Below are 18301 nucleotides of genomic sequence, written 5' to 3'. Positions count from 1 at the left end.
AGGACTAAAACCTATCTTTCTCTGACTACAGTGTAACAGGCCTAGAATCAATATTTAAAAATTTGAAAAACCCCTAAATGTTTGGAAACTAGGCAATACACTTGCATAACACAATGGACCAGAGAAATCAGAAAATATTTAAAATGGAATTATAAAGACAGTATGACTGGGGCACCTGGGTGGCTCAGTGGGCTAAAGCCTCTGCCTTTGGCTTGGGTCGTGATCCCAGGGTCCTGGGATTGAGCCCCACATAGGGCTCTCTGCTCCATGGGGAGCCTGCTTCCTCCTCTCTCTCTCTGCCTACTTGTGATCTCTGTCAAGTAAATAAATAAAATCTTAAGAAAAAAAAAAAGAGAGAGTATGACTTAGCAAAATATATGTGATGTAAAAAATAGTACAGGATGCAACAAAATCCCTGCTCTCAGGGAAACTTACACCATTAGATGTTTATGTAAGAAAACCAGAAAGGCAGAAAATTAAGCTTAACATTTATATCTAGAAGTTAGAAAAACAACAAATTAAATCCCCAGAAAATATAAGGAAGGAAATAAAGACCAAAAAATATGAATAGAAGATAGAGAATACATAAAATGAATGAATTAATAAAATTGAGAAATACCTGCTAAGAATGACTAAGAAAACAGAGGGAAAAGAGCCAATATATAACAAAGAAGATATTCCTTAAGAACCTAAAATATTACACAATCACAAGAGGATATTAGGGTCAATATTTGTCAATTTATACAGAGTGATAGATTTTCAAGTTTAGATGAAAGGTTGTAATTCCTAGGAACCTACAATTTATTAAAACTGACACAAGTTTTAAAGATCAGAATAGTCCTATAACTATTTAAGAAATCGAGGGGCACCTGGGTGGCCCAGTCAGTTAACTGTCTGACTTCAGCTCAGATCATGATCCCGGGGTCCTTCGATCAGGCTCCCTGCTCAGTGGGACTCTGCTTGCTCCTCTCCCTTGCCCTCTGCCCTTCACCCTACTCATGCAGTTACGTGCTCTCTCTCTCAAATAAATAAAATCTTTAAAAAAAAAACAAAACAAAAAACTGAGTCAGTGATTAAAAAGTATTAAAGAAAATTCCAGACTCTGAGGATTTCACCGATGTACACTACCAAAATCTAACAGCACCAATTTTAAAAAAATAAATAAATAAAAATAAGAGTACCATTCTTCCACTCTTTGAGAAAAACGGAAAAAAAAAAAAAAAAGAGATGATCAAAACCTTGATAACAAAACCAAAAAGGCATTCTGCTCACTCACAGACACACACTCTAAACAGACCATAAGCAACGAATCCAGCGATCTATAAAAAGGATAGGTGTATTCCAAGTATAGAAGAACAACAGAACATTTAAAAACTATTTCTTGTGATTCACCACATTATCAGAAAAAAAGAAAGCTGATGCTTACCTTGACAGATGCAAAAAAGCATTTGACAAGATTCAACCTCCTTACAAGTTAAAAACAAAGCAAATTAGCCAACAAGTATCAGAAGGGATTTTTAAAAACTGATAATAAATAAAAACTACAGCACCCATCTAATTTACCTTTTTCTTCCAAATTTTAAAATTCTAGTTAGTTAACAGACAGTGTAATACTGGTCTCAGGAGTGGAATGCAGTGATTCATCACTTACATATAAACACCCAGTGCTCATCATAACAAGTGCCCTTCTTAATGCCCATCACCCATTTAGCCCATCCCCCACCCACATCCATCAACCCTCAGTTCGTTCTCTATAGGTAAGAGGCTCTTATGTTTTGCCTCTCTCTTTTTTTCACCCATGTTCATCTGTTTTGTTTCTTAAATTCTACATATGAGTAAAGTCACATGGTATTTGTCTTTCTCTGATTTATTTGGCTTAGCATAATACACTCTAGCTCCATTCATCGATGCAAATGACAAGATCTCTGATGGCTGAGTAACAGTCTATTTTAGATATACACCACATCTTCTTTATCCATCCATCAGTCAATGGACACTTAGGCTCTTTCTGTAGTTTAGCTATTGTTAAACTATTTAGCTATTGCTAATGCTGCTATAACCACTGGGGTCCATGTGCCCCTTCGAATTTGTATTTTTGTATCCTTTGGGTAAATACCTAGTAGTAGTACAATTGCTGGGTCATTGGGTAGCTCTATTTTTAACTTTTTGGGGAACCTCCTACTGTTTTCCAGAGTGGCTGCATCCATTTGCATTCCCACCAACAGTGTAAGAGTGTTCCCCTTTTTCCGCATCCTCGCCAACATCTGTTGTCTCCTGTGTTGTTCATTTTAGTCGTTCTGACAGGTGTGAGGTGGTAGCTCATCTTGGTTTTGATTTGTGATTCCCTGATGATGAGTGATATTGAGCGTCTTTTCATGTGCCTGTTAGCCATCTGGATGCCTTCTTTGGAAAAAATCTATTCATGTCTTCTGCCCATTTCTTAACTAGATTATTTGGTTTTTGGGTGTTGAGTTTGATCAGTTGTTTATAGATTTTAGATAATAGCTCTTTATCAGGTATGTTGTTTGCAAATATCTTCTCCCATTCTGTAGGTTGCCCTTTAGTTGTGTTGTTTCCTTTGCTGTGCAGAAGCTTTCTATCTTGGTTAAGTCCCAATAGTTCATTTTTCCTTTTGTTTCCCTTGCCTCAGGCAACATGTCTAGTGAGAAACTGCTACGGCTGAGGTCGGAGATGTTCTTGCCGATGTTCTCCTCTAGGACTTTGACGGTTTCCTGTTTCACCTTTAGGTCTTTCATCCATCTTGAATTTATTTTTGTGTATGGCGTAACAAAGTGGTCCAATTTCATTCTTCTCTGTGTTGCTGTCCAGTTTTCCCAACACCGTTTATTGAAGAGACTGTCTTTTTCCATTGGATATTTTTTCCTGCTTTGTAGAAGATTAGTCGACCACATAGTAGCACACATGCAATTTAAAAATAAAATACTGAAGAGCTTTCCTCCCCTGTCAGGAAACCCCAACATCATTACTACTTCTTCAACACTGCTCTGAGGTATAATCAGGTAGGCCAGTCAAAGAAATTGAAGGTATCAGAATCAGAAAGGAACAAAACTATTGTTATTCTCAGAAGATAAAACTGCATATATAGAATATACGAGTAATTATTAGAGTTAATAGTAAATTGAGCATGGTTGCTACATGTAAGTTGAGTATTTGAAAAAACATGTATTTCTGTTTAGCCAAAAAAAGGAAGAGTGAAGCTAAGAAAGGCAGTATTAAAACATTGTTTCAACAAGTTAGAAAGAAATCCAAATGATGCGCAGTCATCTCTGCACGCCCACAAAACAATCATAAAATACAGAGAAAAATTAAAACCTAAGTGGAAGGATATATAATTTTCATGAATTGTAAGATTCAGAATTATAAAGGAGTCAAGCTGACTGTTTGACAGATTAAATGGAACACCAGTTAAAAGCCCAACAGTACTACCGGTTGGTTTGCTGAAGGTGGCAAAGTGATTTTAAAATATATATGGAAATGCAAATGGCCAAGAACAGACAAGATACTTTACAAGAAAAATAAGGTAATAAGACTTACAAAGCCACAGTGTCATATTGACATAAGACCCCAAATGTCCAAAGGACATGTCTAATGGGCTTAATGCAGGGTATTCATATAATAGAATACTACATATAGTAATGAAAATGAGCTGCTTCTTATACTTAAAAGAGGTGCATCTAGCAAACACAAGTGAAAAATAAATCTAAGAAAAAGAATACACGGTACATGATTTCTTATAAATAAAGTTCAAAAGCAGGGAAAATTAATAGCACATAGAAGGAGTAGTGCTCAGAAGGGGAAAAAGTGGTTTCTGAGCTACTACTGATGTTCTTTCTCGACCTAGGGGTATGCATGGGTAAGCTGTGGTAACTCACTGACTGTAAGGTTGTTTTATAAATAAATTTATGTATCCTTATTATGTTTAGTATGTACATATGTACTTGGCATGCATATTTATTATACATTGACTAAAATATTTCTGAAAATTCAAAGGACATTTATAACAAAACTGAATCCAAAAAAACCCAACAAATATTATACTGTATATATTTTTCACATGTGACCTTATGTTGATCTTATACAAGACCTATGACAATGCAGTTTCAGTTTTTCTCTATGGAAAGCTCAAGATACCTCTGTTTTACTGTTAGAGGCAGTTAATGTCACATCACTTTCATCCACTTGTGAAATACTCTCCAGTTCTTCCGCCTGAAGTGTAACTGATCCTTCACTTAGCTGTGCTTTTAAGTCTCCTGTAGAAAATAAACAATAATTCAACTTACATCTATAGACTACCTCACAGAAACAATATATGGGATAAGGACCACTCAGCATGACTAACTGCCAAGGAAGAGTCTTTGGACCTCAATTTGATTTTGCCAAGTTTAAACTTTAGATTGTGGATTTTAATCTCTCCCTTTCAAGTACTGACAAACTCATTTAATATTTTCAGCTTTAAACATTTCACAAATATACAATAAGCTGAATTCAAAAATGAGAACTTCTTGGGGCACTAGGTGGCTCAGCTGACTGAGCATCAGACTCTTGGTTTTAGCTCAGGTCATGGTCTCAGAGTTGTGAGATCAAGTCCCATGTCAGGCTCTCCACTGAGTGTGGACCCTGCCTGAGATTCTTTCTCTCTCCCTCTGTCTCTCTCTGCCCCTCCCCTGCTGCTAATGCACACACCTGCTCTAAAAATGAATAAAAATTAAAATGAGTCCCTCTTTACAATAATAGAAAATCAACTAATTTTATATCTAATCCCTTCATCCCAACTCCTCCACTAGATATAGGCTCTTTTTTTTTTTTAAAGATTTTATTTATTTATTTGACAGACAGAGATCACAAGCAGACAGAGAGGCAGGCAGAGAGAGGGGAGGAAGCAAGCTCCCTGCTGAGCAGAGAGCCTGACGTGGGGCTCGATCCCAAGACTCTGGGATCCTGACCTGAGCCGAAGGCAGCGGCTTAACCCACTGAGCCACCCAGGTACCCCTAGATATAGGCTCTTTAAGGACTGGAGCAAATCTTGTACAATTTTATATATGTAGCACCAGGCACTGTACTAACAAAAAGTAGCTGTTCAGTAATTGTATGTTATTACTGAGAAAGTCTGATTTTAAATATTTATCATGGAGGGGTGCTTGGATGGCTCATTTCGTTAAGCATCCAACTCTTGATTTTGGCTCAGGTCAAGATCTCAGAGTCATGAGCTCAAGCCCTGCATCAGGTTCCACACTCAGCAGGGAGTCTGCTGGAGATTCTCTCTCTCCCTCTATCCCACCACCCCCTAAGATAAATAAATAAATCTTTACAAAAAATATTTATCATAGATACTTTTCATACTTAGACTATTATGGTCCAAATCTCAAAATATCATTTTAACCAAAAGTCTAATTAAGTTCATCAACTCAGTAGTTGGATAGACCAAAATTAACTAACCCATTTGAACTAACCCATTAAACAAATGAAGTATTCATTTACTTTGTTTTTTTACAAAAGGATTTAGGTGGATTTTGGTTGACTTGTTTCCACTTTTGACTAGAAAGGCAATATGGGTTATATAAGAATAGAATCTGTAACAAACACTGAAAAAATTCAAAACAACATATACATTTTCACTCATTAACATGATCACAGAACCACTAACTTATAGTTTAAAAAAAGGTTACTAAAAACTCCTTCATTTAATCCATTACCTGAAAATATATCATGCTTAAGATGAGCCATTTCTTTTTCCAAATTACTTCCTGATACATCAGATTTTCTTATGAGAGCAACAGGTTCTCTCTTCTCTGGTGATCTAATAAAATAACCAAATGATGGCTACAAAATAAACATGTGAGTTATTTCCTGAATTTTTAACTGCTCTGAGAAATTCTAGATATTTTATTTTACTATTGGTAACCTAGCTAAATTACTTCAACAAAATAATTGTTCTTTTCATTTAAACTCAACTAGAGATAAATTTTAAAAGTCTAGTTTTATTTACTTACTGCCATATTCAACCATCAAACTAATACTGTCAGATACGCTGCTTTTACTAAAATATCCAAATTCAAACCACCCAGGAAAGACATTTCATTCCTTCAGGAATTATTATGGAGTAGCTACTGTGTCAGGCACTGTTTATAATCAGTGTGATATATCAATGAGATAAAAGATAGAATGTCCTGCCTTCTTAAAACTTGTAAGTATAAGGATATTTATTTTATACAATACATCCACAAAAATCTGTATTAAGATTAGTTGGGGGTGGGGGAAGATTAGGTATGTTCCTAGCACCTGGAAGAAAGTGCTAAGGAGCAGGGAATTCCCACTTGTCTTTCTTATACAACTTTGACATGTCAGACCTGAAATGTAAATTCATTAAATGCACTCAATTTTCAATTGAGCTTCACCTGGGAATTTTTTCCCTTGATCCAGCAACTTGAATGCAAGTAACGTTTCATAATTCAAACCAAAACAGAAATTCTAAATGATAGATGTATTTTTCCACAATCCAGTGCTTGCTTTGTTCAGTAAGGATTTCATTTAATCTTCAACTTCTCTTATAACATCAAACTAAAACGGAAAATCTGTCTCTCCAAAGCACTTATTTTAATTTTTTAATTCACTGCGCAGACAGGAATGTATAGGGATGGGATGTGTCAGCGAACCCCAACATCATCACTCCTCTTTAACACTGCTTTGAGGTGTAATAGGGTAGGCCAGTCAAAGTAACTGAAGATACCAAATGCAGGTACCAGTTCAAATCAAATTTAAGTCCTGTATCCGGACTTTGAGTTCTAATACCATGGCTATTATTTCAAATTATATGTAGTAAAATCCAGTTTTAATACCACTCCCTCCAATAACCCAACTCCCTATAAAGAATTTATCAAGCCTTTTGACTCGACCTCTGAAAGGAATCTTGAATCCTTGATTTTTCTGGGTCTATACTATAATTCTAGACACCGGCCTTCACATCTCTTCCCAAGTATGAACCCTCTGCCTGTTGCTATTCCTCTTGCCCCTCTCCACCCAGGTTCCATATACAGTAGCATCATGTCACACTTGGAGATGGCGCCGGCACCACAACAAAGTTGCTTCCTGCCTCCGAGCATTTCTTCCCAATTAATTTCAGATGAACCCAAATCCTACAATGACCCCTCATGATCTGGTCCTGGTATTTTTCTACCACTGAACCATCCTACCCTCTCTCCCTTCCCCCATTTACATCAGCTCCCCTGGCCTGCTTTCCAAGCCTCCACATAGATGATCGCCCTTTCCTGAGAACACTCTGCCTCCAGATCTTTTGGCAGCCTCCTCCTTCCCATCATTTAGGTCCCAGTTCAATGCCATCTCCTCAGAGGTCGGTCGCCCTGACCACCGCAGCTAAAGCAACTTCTTTTTTTTCACCCCAATGTTCCAAAATGCATTGTTTATACACCACATCCACTGCTCCACGTAATATGTGCCCTCCATAATTCCCACCACAGGCTCACTCAACCTCCCATCCCCCTCCCCTCCAAATCCCTCAGTTTGTTTCTCAGAGTCCACAGTTTCTCATGGTTTGTCTCCCCCATTCTTCATAGAACTTACTATTATTGCTTACATTTTCAAATTTTTACATGTATTACAGCTTATTAAACCAAAACTTTCCTAATATTCCAAAACATGTTTTCAGGTAAAAGTTTGAAAAAAAAATCAATCTTCAAATTCTTCCCGTCAACCAATGATATAACAATAGCAATATCAACTAACAGGTATTGAACACCTGCGGCAAGTTAGTCTTGGTGCTAAGTGCTTTATGTGTCCCATCACACTTAATTCTTATGAAACCCTATAAAATAGCACTCCATTTTAAAAACTGGAAAATTAAGGCACAGATGAGTCAAGTAAATTGCTCCATGTCACAGAAGGAGTTAAAAAATAGAACCAGGACTGGAGTCAGGTCTGACCAACTATAAAACCTGAGCTGTCTACCACAATTCTATCCTATGCCTATTCTGTCCCTGCTGTCAAGATACTATGCTATAGTTAATATCATCATAACATTCAAAATATAAGGGCTGGTGAATTAATTCAACCATTTTCAGCACATATCATACTTACTCTTTTCACATTGTAACCACCACCAAGGCAACCAAGAGCTTCAGATCTTTGAGCAAAGAACTCTCCTAAAGAGAGGCGTAAATAACTGGCATCATCTTTGTCCAAATCTGATGTGCTAAGTGATTTCCTCAACAAATTATAATTAATTGAAGTTCCCCAAGATGTATCCCCTAGTGCAGCTGAAGTGTTCTGGGCATCTATATTTTCTTCCTAGGGAGAAAGTTATTGTTTCATTTTACTTCCCCAGCAAGGCTTCCTTCTGTTCTTCTAATATGCAAAAATAAGAAAATTTAACTAAGAAAATTTAAACATCTTCATTTAAAAAAAATCAGGACAAAATCAAGCTTAAATAGCTAATAATAAGGTAATCAATATATTCAATTTGGTTAAATAGCATTACTTCATTTTAAAACATGGTTAAAAACTATGGTAAGATCTTTAAAGCCTATTAAGGTGAATCTAAGTGAACTGAACTTATTTAGTATGCAGTTATTTTTAATTAATAATTGAGAGCATGACTGAAAAAGAAATTGTGTAAACATGAGAAAGCAAGATATAATTCTATACAAACTATGTATCTATCCAGAAAGAATATAGGTAAAATTTTGAACTTTGGTTAATCCCAATAAAATACGAACCTGCATAAATTGATGCTCTTTATTAAATTCTTCTTCATCTTGATCAATCAAATCCAGGGCTTCAGCTTAAAAAAGAATTAGTTTATATAATTAAATTATACTAATGCCTAATTAAAAACTAGCAGATACTGAAAACTTAGTTAGGAAAATGAAACAGTAAAGAAATAACTGAGAAAAGTACATGAAAGCTTTCATCATACAACTGATGTATCTATTTTAAGTATGTTAAGTCTCTGGTTCTTAAACTTTTAGTAATGAACACTCCACTGTTAATGATTTTATCAGTTACTAACTTGTCCTAACTTGCTAAAGGGCCCTTACAATGTAAGCTTATCTGTAAAAGATGCACTTTAATTTTAGCTTTTGAAGATTTTGGCACAACTGATTTAAAGTACTCCAGGAATACCTGTGAAATTTTATCTGGAAACAGCACAACAGAAAGTCACCCTATAAACTTGTAGTGAGGAGGTCTGCTGGGATGCCCAACCACCTGTTTGCTCAGGACTGTCTCAGTGTTAGAAAGGAAAGCCCCACATCCCAGCAAACCCCGAAGGCTGGACAAACTAAAACAAGCGGTCATCCAAAATCTGCCCTCAAAGTCCCTACTGAGCAACTCAGTTTACCTTAGGGAAATGAACGGGCCTGGACACCTTAAATCTCTAAGTCAAATCCACAAACTAAAATGCCTCAGAGGCCAGAAGTGGAGGAGCATAAAGGTCCAGGTGTGACATGGCAGGGAGTGATGGGATAGTGGCAAACTAGAAAGCACATGATCCTGCTCAAGTCATTAAAAGAGAAAAGAATTTTAAACATGTTGACTAAGCAGACAGTCTGCAGGCTCTCCGCCTACCTGCTACCCACTCTGGGTCTGTGGCTGGTACTTTAGGAGACTGGCTGAAACAGGAAGCTGTATGCAACACAAAAGAGACAGTCTACCATGGCCCAAACAAGAGGTATCCCCCTCTCTCATTAGCTCATTAGGAGCTAATCAGATCCAAACTGCTCTTTTGGAAACCCTTACAGTTCAACATTAACATCCTGAGAAACATAATGAGAATAGAAATAGACTATTTCCAGGATGCCTGGGTGGCTCAGTGGGTTAAAGCATCTGCCATCGGCTCAGGTCATGATCCCAGGGTCCTGGGATTGAGCCCCACATCGGGCTCTCTGCTCAGCGGGGAGCCTGCTTCCTCCTCTCTGCCTGCCTCTCTGCCTACTTGTTATCTCTGTCTGTCAAATAAAGTAATAAAAATCTTAAGAAATAGACTATTTCCAATCAGGAAAAAAAAAAAAAACACCAGAGATAGCTCAGGTCCTTACTTGACAGGATAGTGGGGATTTTTTTTTTTTTTTTGGTAAAGATTTATTTATCAGAGAGAGAGTGTGCATGCACACAAGCAGGCAGAGTGGCAGGCAGAGGTGGAGAGATGGGCAGGCTCCCTGCTGTGCCAGTAGCTCCATGCAGGACTTGATCCCAGGACCCTGGGATCACGACCGGAGCTGAAGGCAGTGGCTTAACTGACTGAGCCGCCCAGGCATCCCGGATAGTGGGGGTTCTTTACTTTGTGAACCCATCATATCTTATGTAAACATATTCTTAACCTATGAATGGGCATCAGGAGAACAATGAAACTCTCAAATCACATTAGAGATACAATCTTTCACATAAAGACTTTTCTATGAGGATTCTCTGTGATGTCCATGACTCAAAGAGTTAAAAGCCATTGCCCTAAAATGTGAAAGCATCAACCAACCAACTCTAATGACCAAGGGAGGGGAAGTAGGAAATCAGACCACTAAGAAGATAACCCAGAAAGACTTCATTTACTTCACTGCATTAAATATCGAGTGTTTTTCTGTGGTGCATGGGTGGCTTAGTTGCTTAAGCAGCTGCCTTTGGCTCGCATCATGATCTCAGGGTCCTGGGATCGAGCCCCACATCAGGCTCTCTGCTCACCAGGGAGTCTGTTTCTCACTCTCTGTTTATACTCTCCACACCCCTCTCTCAAATAAATAAATAAAATCTTTTTAAAAAATCAAATGTTTCTCAAATCATTAACTAAACAGTTCCAACTGATATTTGTTAGATTCTGAAGTACTTTCTTCTCCAAACTTTAACAGATTCTTCCATTCAAGAAAAATCTACAGTAATACTGCTACTTTGTATGCTCACCAGAAAATCAGTCAGCAATTACGAGAAAAAAGAACTTCATTTTTTATAAGAATCTATACCCAATTCTTTGCCAAATATAAAACAGTCCTTTCAAATATCTCCTGAATGCTTCCACTGTTAAATTTTGAAGCAGGCCATATACCCCAGCCCTCCAGCCAGTTTTAATCCTAGGCCATAAGCACAAGTGATACAGTGACTCAGATGCATGGAGCTGTCAGAGAGAGGGCAAAGCAGAAATGGAGCAGAGGGTGCCATTTCTCTTATTTTCTGAATAAAGTTTATTAAGTAGATAAATTTTCATTTTGAATGACTTTGACATTATGAAATTACACTTTGGTCCAACCTTCCTCTTCTGAATTATCTCTTCTTATGTATTAAAAATTCCCTTCTCCTTTCCTATTATAATGCTTCCCCTGCATTTATGCTCCCCTGATGCTGATTTCCCTTGACCTAGTTCATCCTTTCTTTCCTTCCATCACACTTTTCCCCACAGTATTCCATAATCATTTTCCCCATTTCTTCACCACTCATCCTTTCCAACCTGGCCTTTGTTCATTCCCTGATCATAAGGATGGTTTCATTAAACTTCTTTTATCTATTTTAGTTTTCCTTAAATAGTAACACACCCACATAGTTCAAAATGCAATGGTACCCATATACATGTTATGCTTCAACAAAGAGTTTTTAGAAGTTAACCAAAGACATAAAAGGGAATATGGCACTGAAAAGTCTCCCCCTTATCCCTGACCCTACATCCCAGATCTCCAAAAGCAACCAATATATAAAGTACCCCTGATATCACGATTTGAATCTATTTGATTTCTGAGTTCAGTAATTGGGGATTCCTTGCAATCCATTTCTTTCACTTTCAAAAAAATCTTGGCCACCATATGTATTTATAAATACATGTGTGTCCTTCTCCCTTCCACCTTTTTACAAAAATGTCAAAATATTTTATATGCGTTTCTATGTCTTAAAATTTAAACTATTTCAGTGATTATTCCACATTAGTACCTAAAGAGCCTCTTTCCATTTTTTTAATGACCACAATGTATTTTCCTTATATGGATGTACCTTATTTAATTAGTTCCCTATTTTGTACATCCATATTGCTTCCAATCTTTTGTTATTACAAACAATATGTATTCACATACCATTTCTGCAAGCATATCTGAAGAATAAATGCCCAGAACCCCTTGGTTACAGGGTATATACATTTATAATGTTGCCAGATGCTTTAATACTTCCCTACCTACATAAATATTACATAAATATTTTTCCCTCACACTCTTGCCAATATAGTTTTATTACCAAACTACTGGATCACGGCCAAAAAAATAATGGAAAAATAGTATTAGTATCGTGGAGTAGTTTCTTTCCATGAATAAATTCCATTAACTTTTTTTGAACATTTAACAACCATTTTCATTTCCTTTTCTCTAAATTGTCTGTTTATATCTTCTGCCTAATTCTACACTGAGAAGCTGGTCTTTTTCTTACTATTTATTAGAACACTTTATACATTAGGAAAACAGGCCTTTAACCCATAACAGGAATGCAAATATATTTCTCAGTCTGATTACTAATTTTTTAAAATTGCTGACCAAAGCATTATATATATATATGAAAAGTATTTATGTGTACAATTCAATGAACACATTTGTGTGGCCAGATTAACACCCTAGGTCAAGAGAGATAACATTGCTAGCACCCCCAAAAGGCCAATCAAGCTTCCTTCCAGTTACTACATGCCCATCAGAGGGTAACCAGTATCCTTACTTCTTACTTCACAGAGCAGGGTCTATTTTGAAATATATACAGACAGATTTATATAGCATGTACTCTTATTTTGCATTATTTCATTCAATATGCTTGTGAAATTCATCCCTGCTGCTACAAGTAGCTACACAGCATTCATTTCCATTGCTACATAGCATTCCAATGTGTGAATAAACACCATCCATTGTATCATTAATGAGAATCTGGGAGTTTCTAATTTGGAGTTAATCATATAGTGCTGCTATAAATATTTTAATCTTTTGGTGAAGAGTACCTCTATACATTGGGTATATACTCTGGTGCAGAATTACTGGGGGCCCTAAAGTATGAAGTTCATAAAGTTTACCTTCAAAAGCTCCTGCTAGACAAATTTCCCAAATGGTTCTATCACTTTATACTTCCACCAGTTACACATGAAAATTCCATGACCACTGACTTTTAAGTGACACAATCGCTATCCACTGTCCAGTCTGTACCCTCTTGTTCTTTCTAAATCAAGATATTGTTGAGCAAGCTCGAACTGTAACTTAATTTCCAGTTTCTGGCTCACACTTCCCACCTCAAACTATAATCATTCAAAATTCTACAGTTTCTTCTGATTTTCCCACCTCAGTTCATGGTACTGCCATTTTCTCAAGTAACTCCAATCACAAACCTCAATCTTTTCTTGCCCCTCTCTCTACTGAAATCCAGTCACCAAATCCTAATCATTTTATTTCCAGGTCTTTCAATCTCTCCTTGCTTTTCATTCTCACTGTGACACCTAGATTTCTCCAACATCCTGAGGAATCTCCCAGTCAACTGACCATTGCTGCCAGAAGACAACTCACAAAGGAAGTTGGACACTGAAGTCTGCAGTGGCTCCCTACTGCTTATCACACAAGCCTCAACTCAGACATGGCAGTCAAAGCTCAACTCTGCTTTACTTGGCCCTACTCTACCTCTCCAGCTTCACCTCTTCATCTCTTACTACTCTCCTCTTCCCATACCTTGTCATAAATGCTAGCTACATTGGACTATTTACCACTCTCAAAACACACCCAGACTTCCTCATTTGATTCTTTTTTTTTTTTTTTAAGATTTTATTTATTTATTTGACAGAGGGAGAGAGATCACAGTAGACAGAGAGGCAGGCAGAGAGAGAGGGAAGCAGGCTCCCTGCTGAGCAGAGAGCCCGATGCGGGACTCGATCCCAGAACCCCGAAGTCATGACCTGAGCCGAAAGCAGCGGCTTAACCCACTGAGCCACCCAGGCGCCCCATTTGATTCTCTTTAATTGGGTTTTCTATCCATTTGGAATTTCTCATGCCCTGAAGCATTTACCTTTTGAAACTCTTAGCTCAAAAGCTACTACCTCCTACGTGAAACCCGTCACCCATTCATGCAAAAGTTATTTTTCCTCTAAACTCCCAAAACCATTTGGTTTGTGTCTCTTATGCTGTTAATTACTGTTTTATTCTTATCTTATCCCCCTTTAGCTGATGGACAATTTCTTAGAGGCTGGAAAAATACCTTCTATGTCTCTACCTTCCACATCATTACATGGTTAGGAGGAGCTCAGGACAAGCAGTAGTCAGAATGACTTCTTCCTGAGGTATGTTCTGAGCCTATTAAAAATACGACTAGGCTTGACAGGCCACTGAATGCCTTTCTTTATCGCAGGTTTACAGACGCTCAGGGGCTGGAGGCCTCAGTGGCACAGCACCTCCACAGACTAAGGCTCAAAATGTAATTTGTTCTGCAGACTTAAACTGGTTTTTCCTTTCACAGTCAGAGATAATCAACAAACCTAGCTGATATTCCTACTGCTCTCATTCTTTGAGATTTATGTTGTCCGTCACTTTTCTCCCATCATTTCCACATTTCTTAAGTTTTACACCAAAATGGATAGGACTTTGTAATTGCTCATTTTTCAGATGATACTTCTTTTGTTCAGGACAGAATTTTAAAAGTGAAAATGTACAGCTTGAGGTCCCTTCCAACTCTGCAAGATGGAAGTTCTAAACTGATGTGAAAGAATGATAGCCTGACTCACTGTCCTTGCTTAAGGAAAAGGCTCAGCTCATTCTATAATGATTAGCACTGGCTAATTCAAGACTTTGTTCCTATAAAAACTACTGATAAGCTCAGTATTACAGCTGACCCTTGAACAACATGGGTTTGAACCACACAGGTCCACTTAACATAGATTTTTTTTTTCTTTGATAAATACAGTATAGTGCTATGAATGTATTCTCTCCCTTATGATTTTAACTTTTTCTTCCTCCAGCTCACCCTACTATAAGAATACAGTATATAATGCATGTAACATGTAAAACAGGTGTTAATTGTTTATGTTACTGCTTAAGGCTTCTGGTAAACAGTAGGCTGTAAGTAATTAAGATTTTGGGAAGTCAAAAGCTATACACAGATTTTGAAATATGCAAGGAGTTGGTGCCCCTTAACCCCCATATTGTTCAAGGTTCAAATGTATAGTCCAAAAATGAGCGTTGGTGGTATAGTGGTGAGCATAGCTGCCTTCCAAAAATGATTTGATATGGCTAACCAATATATAGAGTAATCTCAGAACACCATGAAAAACAATGAAAATGGTACAATAAAGTGGTTATCAATACACTTACAACCAGATCTGAAGTCTTCATTCATCTCGTCAGTTAGAGACATATTTAAAATTTGTTCTTTATTAAAAGATGTATAATATGCAAGGTCAGTGACCCATCTGCCCTCTTCGTTCTGATAGACAACATTTTGTGGTAGATCTGTTTCTAAAAAATTCCAAAAATATCCAATCACATATGAAATAAAATGATGTAATATTCTAAATAATTTTACTTAGTTGACTTATCTTAGATATCAACAGTACTGCAATCTGCCCAAAACTAGTTAGAAAAAAGAAAATCCATTTCCACAAAAGAAAAATTCTCTTATGGTGGATAAGCCAGCCTTAACCCAGAAAAGATCTGTAATGCAGAACCAGTGGCAAAAGGAAAAACTGAGACTTAGAGTAGTATACTTCCACTAGATCTGTGAATAAATATACAATTTCTAATCCATAAGACACAAAATTCTAATAGAAAAGATTAGGCAAGTTCCACTTGAAAACATATTCTATTCAAAATGTATAAACATTTTATACATTTCTTAACTTTTATTTTTTTAAAAAAACTACTTACGCTCTTCGCTCTTTTCAACAGACTTGTAATATTCACATGTTCGCCTTTCACTAGTTGGTGACCGAAGACTATCAGTGTAATTAATTTCATTGTCATTAATAGACTTCAAAGATGCTACGTCCACATATTTTTGAATAGACACTTCAGGAGTTTCAGTGTCTAAACATTTATCCACAGGCAAAACTGTTTCTGAATCAGATCCCAAATGCTTATCTTGATGAAGAGACCTGGCCTCCAGCTTCAAAGGGTCCATTAAATCAAAATCACCTTTACTGGCATTTGTGTCGTGAAAATAGACAGGGTTAAGTTTCACATTAGTAGCCTGGATAGTCTTCACAGGAATTTCTTCTCTTTCGCTTTCCTTTAAAAATGTATAACAGTGTAGCCATTAGTTTTGTTTTTCATAATTTATTCTAAAACTTTATGGGAAAAATTTATGTAGTAGACATAAATGATTATTATATGAAGCATCAGACTACATGGAATTCATTCTACTCTTTAGACTATATGTAAACAAATTTTAAGCAATATACCAGAACCATAATGTGGTCATTACGAACATTTATCGACAGATTCAGATACCAACATGTTCATTATATTACAGGATGTAAGAAATATCACTTTAATTTTTAAAAGTACCACTAGAACTCTCAACAAGGATGACAAGCCCATTAACGTAACCTAACTCATAAGTACGACTAACATCCCTTGAAAAGATATATTAACACCTTTTAGAAATAATCCCATTTACAGTTACACCAAAAAACCATAAGATACCTAGGAATAAACCTAACCAATGAGGTAAAACAAGAACTGTAATCTGAAAACTACAAAACACTTATAAAAGACATTGAAGAGGACACAAAGAAATGGGAAAGCATTCCATGCTCATGGGTTGAAAGAACTAACATTGTTAAAATGTCTATACTACCCAAGGCAATCTATACACTCAATGTAATCCCTATGAAAAATATCATCAGCAATTTTCAGAGTTAGAACAAACAATCCTAGAACTTATATGGAACCACAAAAGACCCCAAGTAGACAAAGCGATCCTGAAAAAGAAAAGAAAAGCTGGAGGCATCACAATTCCAGACTTCAAACTATACTACAAAGCTGTAGTCATCAAGACAGTATGGTACCGGCACAAAAACAGACACACAGTTCAATGGAATAGAACAGAAAACCCAGAAATGGACCCACAACTATATAGTGAACTAATCTTCTACAAAACAGGAAAGAATATCCAATGGAAAAAGTCTCTTCAACAAAGGGTGTTGGGAAAACTGGACAGCAACACGCAGAAGAATGAAACGGGGCCACTTTCTTACACCACACACAAAAATAAATTCAAGATGGATGAAAGACATAAAGGTGAGACAGGAAACCATCAAAGTCCTAGAGGAGAACATAGGCAGGAACATCTCTGACCTCAGCTGTAGCAACTTCTCACTAGACACATTGCCGGAGGCAAGGGAAACAAAAGCAAAAATGAACTATTGGGACTTCACCAAGATAGAAAGCTCTGTACAGGGAAGGAAACAATCAACAAAACTAAAAGGCAACCTATAGAATGGGAGAAGATATTTGCAAATGACATATTGGATAAAGGGCTAGTATCCCAAATCTATAAAGAACTGAACAAACTCAACACCCAAAACCCAAATAATCCAGTTAAGAAATGGGTAGGAGACATGAATAAACTTTTTCTAAAGAAGGCATCCAGATGGCTAACAGACACATGAAAAGATGCTCAAAATCACTCATCATCTGGGAAATACAAATCAAAACCAAGATAAGCTACCACCTCACACCTGTCAGACTGGCTAAAATGAACAACACAGGAGACAACAGATGTTGGTGAGGATGCGGAGAAAGGGGAACACTCTTACACTGTCGGTGGGAATGCAAATGGATACAGCCACTCTGGAAAACAGTATGGAGGTGCCTCAAAAAATTAAAAATAGAGGGGCACTTGGGTGGCTCAGTCAGTTAAGCCCGACTCTTGACTTAGGCTCAGGTCATGACTTCACAGTTGTGGGACTGAGCCCCACATCAGGCTCCATGCTCAGCATGGCATCTACTTGAGATTCTTCTTACCCTTACCTCTGCCCACACCCCCTCCCCGACTCACCATTTCTCTCAAAATAAATAAAATCTTTGAAGAAAAAAGGTTAAAAATAGAACTACCCTACAACCCCGCAATTAGACTACTAAGTATTTACCCAAAGCACACAAAAATACAGATTAAAAGGGGGTACATGCACCCGATGTTTATAGCAGCATTACCAACAACAGCCTAACTATGGAAAGAGCTCAAGTGTCCATTGACTAGTAAATGGATAAAGATGGGGTACATACATTATTTTTACACACACACACACACACACACACACAGAGGAATTTATTTTTTTTTAAGATTTTAT

General features: G+C 37.1%; 1 protein-coding gene across 7 annotated transcripts in view; it reads right to left on the bottom strand.

Moving 5' to 3' along the window:
* CEP192 (centrosomal protein 192) overlaps nt 1-18301 on the bottom strand; it is a 128491-nt gene that overhangs the window by 60725 nt on the left and 49465 nt on the right. For 5 of the 7 annotated variants that reach the window (XM_044243663.1, XM_044243664.1, XM_044243665.1 and 2 more), the window contains 6 exons: nt 15876-16236; nt 15324-15467; nt 8751-8815; nt 8113-8322; nt 5715-5841; nt 4153-4271 (listed from right to left, as the gene is read on the bottom strand). In XM_044243663.1, the coding sequence (XP_044099598.1) occupies nt 4153-4271; nt 5715-5841; nt 8113-8322; nt 8751-8815; nt 15324-15467; nt 15876-16236 (1026 nt within the window). The remainder of the gene's footprint in view (nt 1-4152; nt 4272-5714; nt 5842-8112; nt 8323-8750; nt 8816-15323; nt 15468-15875; nt 16237-18301) is intronic. The other 2 variants (XM_044243667.1, XM_044243668.1) reach the window with 1 other exon arrangement.

This window comes from Neovison vison, chromosome 3, assembly GCF_020171115.1.
Source record: "Neovison vison isolate M4711 chromosome 3, ASM_NN_V1, whole genome shotgun sequence".
Lineage (NCBI taxonomy): Eukaryota > Metazoa > Chordata > Mammalia > Carnivora > Mustelidae > Neogale > Neogale vison.
The sequence above is the reverse complement of the archived record's forward strand: the minus strand, read 5'-3'. Positions and strand labels throughout refer to the sequence as shown.